The 11,950-nt window shown below is 37.5% G+C and overlaps 1 protein-coding gene across 1 annotated transcript in view; it reads right to left on the bottom strand.

Moving 5' to 3' along the window:
* Positions 1-10,455: 10,455 nt before the first annotated feature.
* Positions 10,456-11,950, bottom strand: part of LOC128514091 (contactin-associated protein-like 2) — a 274,243-nt gene continuing 272,748 nt past the window's right edge. Inside the window, exons 23-24 of the mRNA XM_053487773.1 lie at positions 11,658-11,726; positions 10,456-11,563 (exon numbers count right to left, since the gene is read on the bottom strand). Coding sequence (XP_053343748.1) covers positions 11,364-11,563; positions 11,658-11,726 — 269 coding nt within the window. The 3' untranslated portion in view covers positions 10,456-11,363. The remainder of the gene's footprint in view (positions 11,564-11,657; positions 11,727-11,950) is intronic.

The raw sequence follows: 11,950 nt of genomic DNA, 5'->3' as shown, positions 1-11,950 counted from the left end.
TTTTTTTGGCATCATTCACAAGAATTTTCCTCAAGTCCCGGTTTGACTTGAACATCCCTCAAATATAATTTTCCCTTTTTTATAATATAAGTATACGACCTGTTTGGACGTGTAAAAAAAAAAGAGGGAATCAAACCTGGACCCTGGACCCTATATGGATATGAATTACGTTATGTACAATGTTCTGTAAACTAGCAACACGGAGGCAGGTTAAACATACAGTAAGTGTTATACTATTATATATACTGTACTACCTCTTTTACTTAAAGGTAATGCAATATAGGAGGCACAGTGGCTTTGAATTTAGCACTGTGGCCTTGCATCTTCAGACTTGTGGTTTGAGTCCCACCTCAGGTTTGTTTGTTCTCCCCGTGATGGTGGGTTTCCTCTGGCTACTCTGGTTTCCTCCCACAGTCCAAAGACATACAGGTTAGGCTGATTGGCGTTCCCAAATTGCCTGTAGTGTGTGAATGAGTGTGTGAGTATGTGTATGTGCTGAGTGATGGATTGGCACCCTGCCCAGGCTGTACTATGCCCTAAGTCTAGCGGGATAGGGTCCAGGATCCATTGACCCCGTATAAAGCGTTGTAGATGATGAGTGAGTGAATAAGTTATTCAATTTTGTCCTTATAAAGAGGTAACAGCTGCATAATTTTAATCTTTTGCCAGTTTCTCATTTTCTTTTCAGTTTTTTTCTAAACTGGGCACCTAATGGCTTTGACGTTTTCCTTATTTTTTTAGTTTTATTTGATGAGCATCAGGATATTACACGGTCCCATTTAAGAGTCTAGACTTATCTATTTCACCTCGGAGGAGTGTCGACTATGTATTACTCTTAAAGATTTTACAAAAAACAGAAGAATGAAATATGCCTATGAAGCTGTACAGTACAGTATACATATATTCATAGTATTATGACTGATCTGTGGTTTATTCTGTGGAATTTTATAATGTGGGTTATTGATCTTGGTCTTCCGGCTTCTCCCATCACGGGGTCTCCACTAAGGACTATCTGATCCGCACACAATTTGACACAGGTTTTACACGGATGCCCTTCCTAATGCACCGCTCCCACCATAGTCAGGTTCCAGTGGCGAGACCTGAGGTGATGTCTACGTACTAGCCTCCTCCCCATTACACACTTCTGAGTGAGAGATCTTCCCAGTCAGTCCTCTGCCTTGCTAACAAACTAGAATCAGAGCACCAATGAGGCTTATTAACACACACAGTGACCTGTAAAAAAATGCAATGTGCAATTAAACAATATAAAACTGATCACACAAATGTTATCATTTTGAAATCTTTCTTTATTTTACCCTGCACACTCTGTGCTACTTCTTAGTCTTCAGAATTGTTCTGAAGAAGGCAGTTAGAATATTAGACTTAAATTATTCCATTATCTTATTTCTGTAGCTTTGGGTATAAGACACAGCATCAAATCAAGCAGAAAATAAAAGTTATGAATACAGTAGAGAGTTATTACACATAGCAAATTAAAAGACAGGAAGTTTAATTTTACTTTGTAAAGTAATAATCACAGATCTTTAGTCAGACTGACCAAATATGTTTTTTTTTAAGTGGCTTTTTACCCAGGATAAGCTGTGCAAGAAAAATAGTTTCTACAAGATTAGAGGGCAGCATTTTTTTTATGTTGGTTTGGTGTAATATATTTATGATTTCTTAACACTGAAGTTCAAATAAAGAATAAGTCTTAAATATACATCCCACAGGTCAATTTCCATACAGCCCAGGACATTAATTTTGCCCGAGGATTAATTTGACAGCTTATTTCTATTTTTACTGTTCCTTATAATAGTATTACACTGATAGTGTTTTAACAAAGTAACAAAATAGTTGCATAATTTCTTTTCACATTTAACAACAAACTGTTCCCAATCTACGCATGGTATTAACATACAGTACTGTAAACATCATCAACGAGGCAGGAAAGACAGCACTCGGATTCTGCAATGCACATATAAAAAGAACATTTCTTTCTAAACCTAAAAGAAAGATTGACCTGGATCACAGACAGTTTTAAGGGAAAGAATAAGAAAAGTTGCAGTTCTCACTCATTCTTCTATACCGCTTAATCCTGTATTCAGTGTCACAGGGACCTGGAGACTATCCTGGGAGGCTTAGGGCACGAGGCAGGGTACACCCTGGACAAGGTGCCAATCCATCGCAGGGCAAAGTTGCAGTTCTCCAAGAATACAATCTTACATGACATTATTAAACATGCGGAGCAGTATGCTAGGTACGAAGGAAAGAAGAGAGAATATTGAGTAACTTAGCTTCAGAAAGACCTGTCCAACCAGCAAAGTTTCTTTCTTTCAATGAGCAAAAATAGAATGTGATGCAGCAGGTGAGGCCACCTACAGTACTGTGCAAAAGGCACTATAGTATCTTTAGTACAAATTTTGTTATATAAGTTTATTTAAAAAATCCAAACATAACTTATATACTTAATATATTGCATGCCTGTAACGAAAGCAACATATTACATGCCAGACCAGGTTTTGCATGAAACTAGAGAGGAGCAACCAATATAATATGTAATAAAATTTGTACTAATGATAATTTGGTGCCTGGAGTCTTTTGCACAGTACTGTATGTGCTGAGTGAGCTAACAGTGAAATCAGGAAAGCCATTTACTGAAGGACAGATTGTGAAAGATTGTATGATGCAGACTGCTAATATCCTCTGCCCCGAAAAAGCATCCGTATTTAAAAATGTCAGCCTGTCTGCGAACACAGTAGGGGAGCGAATCACTGAGCTATCTGATGACATTTATAAGCTGCTGGGCAAACAGTGCCAAGAGTTCTCTGCCTACTTTGTTGCGCTTGATGAGTGCACTGATATAACTGACAGTAGTCACCTTGATATATCTCTCAGGGGTGTTAATGACCAGTGTGCTGTGCTTATTGTGACTTAAATGCATGGGAAATCTACAGTCAAGGATATCTTTTAGCAGTATTAAGACATGGGTATACATTATTCACCAACAAGCATTACACAGTAAATGCCTTAAATATGAACATTTTATGTCAGTTGTGATAAAATGCATGAACTGCATCAGATCCAGGGACTTTTTGGAGGAAATTGAAGCAGTTTATGGCTGAGAAGGGGCAGTGCTCTTTGAGAGGTTCTTTGATGTGGGTTTCCCTTTTTCATCTGATGTGAATACACCCTCACCTCACAGCAAGCACTCTATTATATGTTCTCAAGGGAGATTACTATAGAAATGAAAATTGGATGTACTTTAGAATCTGCAGCTTCTATAGCAGTACAGATTTACTGTCCTCTAACAATAACTCAACATGCAGACTTTACTGTCTAAACTGGCAACAAAAATGAGTACACACCAAGTGAACATGCCAAAACTATCCAAAGTTTCAATATTTTGTATGAGCACCATTGCTTTCTAGCACAGCCTTAATCCTCCTGGGCCTGGGATTAACCAGAGCTGCACATGTTGTTGCTGGGATCCTCTTCCACTCCTCCATAATGATATCACGGAGCTGCTGGATGTTAGACACATGGCGCTTTGCCACCTTCTGACATGAGAATGCCCCACAGGTGCTGAATATGGTTCAGGTCTGGAGACATATTTGGGCACTGATAAACACATGAACATAGTATGTGACTTTGCATGGTTTAATCTGCTCAAATTATTCAAGAATGGTTTGATAAGCACCAAGAGGAAATTAAGCACCTTATGTCCCCCAACCACCAAATGTAAAAATTTATGAGTGGTTATGCTTTTCTTTTGGATGTATATAATCCAGTCCATTACTTACATAGACACAAGATCAGCAGCATCAGTTACATGTATGTAAATCTTTAATGAGTTAACATTTAATAGTTTGATGAGAACTATCCATATTATTACAGATCAGCATAACAATACCAAAATGCATTGCCCCAATTGCCCCCCTGCCAATAAAAAAAAAGGTCATCATCATATATCCGTGCTGAACATAGACCGGTCCATCTGAAGCAACCCCAGATTTTAACAGGTCCTCTAAAGGCTTGTTTAGTGGCCACATTTCTTCCTCAAAGTTGAAAATTCAGCACTATCCCTTTCCATATCTAGTTTCAGTAACTTAATATCTCCTTAATTGTTTTCTTTGCTTAATGTAGTCCAATAATTTGACTCTTCTGAAATAGTGACTTTTTTTTTTTTTTTACCAGGAAGTGTATAAAATAATAATTCTAAAAAGATGAACATGGTTGAAAGTCACTCATCGTCTTAACTGCTTTATCCTGGGTCAAGGGGGGCCTAGAGCCTATCCCAAGAGACTTAGGGCATGGGGCGAAGGACACCCTTGACAGGGTGCCAATTCTATCGCAGGGCACACACATACTCATTCACACACTACGGACATTAGCCTAATCTGCAGGTCTTTGGACTGTGGGAGGAAACAAGAGTACCCAGAGAAAACCCACCAGGCATGGGGAGAGCATGCACACAAAGACGGGAATTGAACCGGGACCCTGGAGGTGTAAGGCGACAGTGCTAACCATTACACCACCAGATGGCTGAAAGTGTTGGGAAAAAATTTGACTGTATTTGCTGTAATACTTAAAAGCTTTTATTGTGTCCACGTTTTCCTTTCCATATTGCATCATCTCAGGAGGTCCATTTATCAATTTATTAGGTGAAGATAAGGTTATATGGAATTTATATGCAGTTTTACAGAGACCTGCACCAAGACTGCTATCTTTAACCTGAAGCCGAACGAACTAATCAGAAATAAGTTTTTAATATCAAATGTTAAATTTAAAAAGCTAATTTTAAAAGACTGCCCTCCAACATTTTAAACCAACTGCACATTTACTGTAAGGGTGCACACTCCATACTAGTGTTCATCTTATGGATGCAGTGTCTGGCATGGGCATCCCTTGTCTGCCTGCTGCAATCCTGATGCAACACACTTATCAAAATCACATATTGATCCTGTGTCCTTGTATCTGAGCCAAACAGTGCAGCCTAAACAGCTTAGTGATCTGAGTCACTTTCTAGGTGAATTAACAACTTGATTGCAGACACAGATCAGATAAAACTGATGATTCAGTTACTAAGACTACTAACCTTAAAAAAATTAATGGTTTTTAAATGGACCCTTTTTATTGTCTAATGTCACTCTGTCCATCACAGGAGGAACACAAGGACAGTGTGTTATTACATATGGGATCAGTAACTCCCATGTTTACCTCTGATCTAAAAAAATGTCTGCAAATGAAGCTGTATCTTTATAAAGTCTCCTTCCATTTAGGTGACACACACACATGGTGCCAAGTGTGGCTGGCACAGACCACTACTGAGCATGTGTAAATCAACCCTTTAAAAGCTGTCACATATCGGGGTGGGATGCCAATATGCCACGCTAAAATTAGCCATAGCATGGTCAGTTTTTTAAGAAGATCCATGGCAAAGATATAGAAAAAAATCTTTATTTTTTTTTCTTCATACGAATATCTAAGCTTTATTTTTCTGTATATTTTTGTTGTCCTTCTGCTGTTTGTTATATTACAGGTTGGGAAGTTCGGAATATAAAAAAAAAGTATTATACGATTCATTCATGACTTTTCAATATCATAATAAAGGATAAAAAATACACCTCAAAAGACTAAATACAGCTCTGATATTCCACAGTAATTTACATTACAATATGTAAAAGTTGATATACAGTAGCCATGCTGGCACCAAAACAATATTTAAAATGCATTTAAAACTGCGAATCCAGCCAGAGGGGGGATAAAAAAGAATAATAAGAAAAAAACAATGTCATGTTATGTATGCAGTAATATGAGAAAAACCCTTCTTTTTTTTTTTTTAATCTGTGCACATAGCCTTATTATCAAATATACATATATATAAAATTTGAATGAAGTCATTATTGTGACTTTATTCAAAGACTTTCCTTTAACTGACATATGCCACTTTTTTTGAGTTACTTTGAAGCAGATATTAAATTGTATACATTACTATCATTACAGGAAATAGTATCCGCCGTATTATTTGTCGCACTCCACATATCATTAGACATAGATAAAATGATAAGTATTATAAAGATTTTTTGTTCCAAATATGAAGTGGTTTGTTTATACCAAACGTTGTTCAAGTAAGGACAACTGGTGAACTTAATGTGTGTGAGAAGCAAAGGCAAAACTGTCTGATCTGATTCTGCAGAAGAGCCACTGTACATTGTTTAAAATGTTAATGCTGTCACTAAGAGAAAAGAGTATTACAGCTTGCTGTGTATCAGGCTGCAAAAAAAGTTGGCCTGGTCTAATGAATTATGTTTAGTTGTACATCCTGAAAATGATTGCTGATCATTGGTGGTCCACAGGCTGTTGTGGCACCAGGAGAATGCTCGTTGAGCTTGTTGCTGACGATGGCTCCATATAGTCTGTCTAAAGATATATGAGACCACTGAGGATGGTTCCACTTAGAAACCATAAAGATGGCTTTGGACTGCATTTGATACCCATAGTTCTGCTATGATACTTATTACTACAATAATTAAAAAATAAAAAATCAGGAATAGTTTGAAGAAAATGTTACAGATTACAAGGTGTTGACTTGGGCCCCAAAAATTCCTCAGATCACCAGTCTAATGGAGCATCTGTGGAATGTGCTGTTGCAAACAAGTCTAAACTATGGGGGCCTCACCTCATAATTTACGTCCTGTCCATTACAGGAATGTCTAAACTTCATGTTTTAATGCTAGATACCACACCACACCTTCAGGGGTCTTGAGGGGTCCATGCCTCAATGGTTCAAAGCTACGTATGTTGGTGGCACAAGTGCGACCTACAGACTATTAGGCAAGTGTTTACAATGTTATGGCTGTCTGGTATACTGTACGTAGGTACATATCAGTTTTTTTGTATCAAATAAACAACACTAAAGGTGTTAATAAGATTACATATGCTTAATGATTTCATGCTTTTGCATGGCTTTTGATTTGAAATAACTCAGAAGCTATCACAGGATAGTAATATTTTTTAGAGTACAGTAAATTGATTTTTTTTAAAACCACATCTGTTGTTTAAATGCCAATACGAACAGTTTACATTATACTGTATATTCTGTGTATATATATACTGTATATGTACACCTATGTGTGAATGTCTGTGAATGACTGTCTTGCTGTGGAATGTGTTTCTCTGATCCCCTAAACCATAACAGCCCATAGTCATCAAAACAGAACTCCATCGAAAGGCACCAATGCCCAATACTGTCTCTCATTTAGTATTTGAGAAATGTTTGATGACTGAGTATGTCCATAAGGTGTTGCTGAGAGAACCCTGGAAGGAAATGATTAATGGCTCACTGCTAGCCCACACTCACTACCTCCCCTACTCACATACTGGCATTAAAAAGGAAAAGATGATGATAAATTGATCAAAATCTAAGGCCAAGCTAGGTCACTTTTGAGCAAAGTTCCCCAAAATAAATTACGAGCGAAGAATGTTGTTCTTTCAGCTGCTCCCATTAGGGTGGCCAGAGTGGATCATCTGATCTGCACATTGGATTTTGGCACAGATCCTTACTGGTGCAACACTCTTTTTTTAAACTGGGCTTGCGACTGGCAGTAAGAGTGCCATGCAAGCCCAGTGGCTGGGTATGGGGCATTGGCTGGGACAAGAACTCAGGCCATCTCAGGCATTGTCCATTTTTCTAGGGAAGTAGCTTGTGGAAGAACTGAGTGTTCAATAGAGAAATCCCATGGCAAATTCGATAGTCTAAACAGGCTTTTGTGAACATTGTTAAAATCAAGTGTCATAGAATTTTATATTACAATGGTTTTACTAATCTGGGGTGGTCAGGGGTAGCTCAGTGGTTAAGGCACTGGACTAAGGTTCGGAAGGTCCAAGGTTTAAATTCCATGACCACAAAGTGGGCCCTTGAGCAAGGCCCTTAAACCCTCAACTGATCAGATGTATAATGGGATAAAAATGTAAGTCGCTCTGGATAAATGTAATCTACTGGAGTCTTGAGAATTTTCATTTCTTAAATTTCAGGCTTAAGAAGATAAAAGCTTTTATTTGTTATTTGCTTTTGATACTGCACTGCACAAATGAAATTAACAGTTTGATATGATGCTGAGGTCAGAGCACAAGGGTCAGCCATGATACAGAGATGGTTAAGGGCCTATTGGTGGCAGCATGGTGAGACTTAGCTTTCTTATTTTTTTTATTAATTACATAATTATACTACTAAATTTTATTATTGTAGCTACATGCAGAAATATGGACATTGGACATTTTTAAAACCCCAGGAATCAGCTAAATTTAAATTGAGGTGCTACTGTAGCTCACTGTCTGTCTTGCTTATTTAGCTCAGCCTTGCATCTCTTGATCTATTTGCGCTGAACTTGCTAGCTTGCTGTAGCTGTTCTGTGCTTAACAAAAGGGAGAGAAACACAAATATTTATTAGGTTTCATAACCATAAATAGCAAATAGTGTTTATGAAGTGCAACTTAGAAAATGTGTCACACATGCATAAAATGAAACTATTGGTCACCAGCAGCAAGCTCAGTGGGGCCAGTTCAGACGATATATAAATGTGATGCCTCTCCTCATAGGGGTACTTCATTTTAAAGTGTAGTCAGAACTCTGGAGTGTTAGGCGTGAATGTCTTACAATGGCAAATAGTTCACATAGATCACAGCTTAGGTAGAAGCGCCCCAGTTTGCTGCTTGGTAATATTATTTTATTAACAGTAATAAGCAATATTGTTACAGTTCTCTCTCTCTTTTTTCTCTTGCTAATCTTACATTGAAAAACACTGTAAAGCATCACTTTGTTCTGTTAGTAAAACCTTAAATTAGATTTCCCTTTTCCTTTTATCGAATTTGTAGAATCTAATCTAACATCAGTTGTGATTTAACCTCAATTACAATAGGTGACTTAAAAAGAATACAAAATCATATCATCCTTGTGAATATTTTGGGTTTTAAAGAGAATTAGCACTTAAGAAGAAGTCACTTCTTCTTAAGGTTAAAATAAGAAAACTTTTAACCTTTTTAGACTCATCATTTTGATCTTAGTTCATAATAAAATAAGATGTGATTGTTTGCAGTTGAATGGAGCGCACCATTTGATGTGATCTGATACTGATCTTCATCAATGGAAACCTAAATACTGTACGTGTACAATGTTCATTCATCCCCAGTAACTGCATGGTGTTTATCTGTAGCAGGCAACAATAAATATAATAGCTCCATAAGTGGAATTAAACCACTCCTTCAGCACCTCTAGTTAAAAGCAAAAAAGTGTGTGATACATTTACATTTACATTTGGGCATTTGGCAGACGCTCTTATCCAGAGCGACTTACATTTTTATCTCATTACACATCTGAGCAGTTGAGGGTTAAGGGCCTTGCTCAAGGGCCCAACAGTGGCAACTTGGTGGTTGCGGGGTTTGAACCTGGGATCTTCCGAACCGTAGTCCAATGCCTTAACCACTGAGCTACCCCTGGCCCTATAAATACATCCAAGATCCAAGTTTTTACCAGCTTGTAGATCAGTTTATATGAATGGCATCCTGACATTCAATGGTTTAGGTTATTTTTATTTATAATTTCTTTATTTGCTAAAAGACATTATTACTAGCTAAAAGTTAATGTGTCTGAAAAATGGCCTTCCAATTTTTTATATTCTAATTTGGATTTTTAAAATCTGATTTATTTGCTTTGCTGTCTTTATATACAGTTAGTCCCCGGGAGCACATTTGTAAGTCGGATTTGTTCTGAAGTCCGACAATGTGAGTCTTGTACGCCTTTGACACGAATAGACAATGTGACGCATATCAATCTACTGTACTTGACTAAATTTCTGTCCCCTTTCCCCACACTGCCATCATGTGTCCAAAATCGTAACCACACCTAAGGAAAAGAGTCTCACACATGTCAGATGTAAAAGTGTTGTGACGACATTTTGTCTCAGAGCTGTTTTCCACTGTATTGGACTGGGACCTCTTTTTGTTGAGGCTTTTCTGAAATTATGATTATTAACAATAAAGACAGATGTTTTCTATCGTTGTGATCCCGGACTGAATAACTGAAACTAGTAAGGCCGACTCATTTCTCCCACAACCTCACACGCACACACATGCTATATGCTGGACTTTAGACATTTTATACATTCATGTACACACTGAAAATATTGTATACAGTTGTAAATATTGGTATCTGGTGCACTACTGTGTCTATTTTTTGTACACATGAGCTACATCCGTGATTGAACCGGAGGTAGAATCGCAGTCTGATCGTATCTGCGGAAATCTGTAACTCGAATGTTCGTATGTTGGGGACTACCTGGATTGGGGGCTATCCATGTGCCAATCAAGCAGATGCTACTGAAAAATTTAAACAGTAAAAGGTCTAAAATGTGACAAAAGTTTTTTATGGTAACAAACATGTTCAGGTTCACCTGATAGTATTTTTGCACTGTATACCAGATAACAACAACAACAACAAAAAATTACTGTTAATTTATTTCTTATTATTTCTGGTAATTCTCTGGCTTCTTGATGTCACCTTTGTTCTTCATTATTTTTGCCAATGTTATTAGTCTATTCTACAATAACACTAAATTTGATCATCACCTCCACCCATAATTTGCTACAGTACAAATAAATTTATTATTTTCGTACAATTGATTGTGATTGAGAGTTTGTGGAGAAACCACTCGGCGTATCAGTTTAAAATTTGAGAAGTTCTCCTAACCTTTTCTGACTACCACACTGATGCTTTTACAAAAAAAAACTTTTCAAGGGTCATAGATGAAGGTAACAAAAAGAAATAATAATAATCGTCATAAAAAAATACAAATAATTTAGAAAATCATTCATCCTTATATTTTCTGTATGGCCCATTCTGTATAGGGTTGTGTGGGGATCTGGATCCCTGGAGGGTGCAAACACACACAACCAATCATACCCTACAGGCAATTTTAGAACACCAATCAGCTTACATAGCATGTCTGTGAACTGATGGAGGAGACTCACCAAGCACAGGGAGAACATGCAAAATGTGAGCCCCCAACCCTGCAGATGCAGGGCAACAGTGCTAACTACTCAAGTCACTGTGCTGCATAAAATAAAAAATAAATAAATACAAAATTTATATGAATAACAACCAAAAATTGGACAAAACAAAACGGCAAATTAGTGTTCTGTCCATACAATTCACAAAGAATATATAAAAGACTCCGCAATCGTCCAACCACGATAGAGACGAGCCATCTTGTGTTCGTACAGTTCAAGTTCTTAGCTCGGTACTGAGACCACTCCTACTTCCTTTGATCCTTAGCAAAAGTGTGTGTACACTCCTCAGCAGATATGCCTCAGATAAACCACTCCTTCTTGTTTTCCTCGATTGTCTCTGTAAAATTGGGCTCGGAAGCGATGATGGCCGTGTCAGCTGATTCGGATCGTTTGACCTCTTTGGACTCGTTGGTATGGTACGTTCCCTTGTGCCGGAACATGTAGCGTATCAGGAACAACAGAATACACAGGATGGTGAAGATGACCATGGCAATGATGCCTAAATAAAGAACAGAACATATAGTAATTGATAGGTGAAACAGACACGAACCACACACAAAATTACTCGCACATTAACTCTCAGTACTTCATACCTCCGATTACCGCTGAATTCCTGTTCACCCCGTCTGGTACGATATCTTCATTAAATGGGAAGTCAGCACCTACAGGAAGCATTATATAAAGTGCATTGCATAAGTATTTATCCCCAAACTGTTTTTTTCTTTTTTTTATCCCACTTTTTTATCCCACTTGTAATGTTTTAACTTGCAACAGAAATGACATTAATAAACATTAATATAATAACATTATTATAAAGTATTGTGAAAATCTAGGAGCTATGAAAACAATTCCAGGACAGGGTTCTGGAAAAGGTTCAATCAGGTTT

This window comes from Clarias gariepinus, chromosome 26 (genome assembly GCF_024256425.1).
Source record: "Clarias gariepinus isolate MV-2021 ecotype Netherlands chromosome 26, CGAR_prim_01v2, whole genome shotgun sequence".
Classification (NCBI taxonomy): Eukaryota; Metazoa; Chordata; class Actinopteri; order Siluriformes; family Clariidae; genus Clarias; species Clarias gariepinus.
This window is presented reverse-complemented; position numbering and strand designations above follow the sequence as displayed.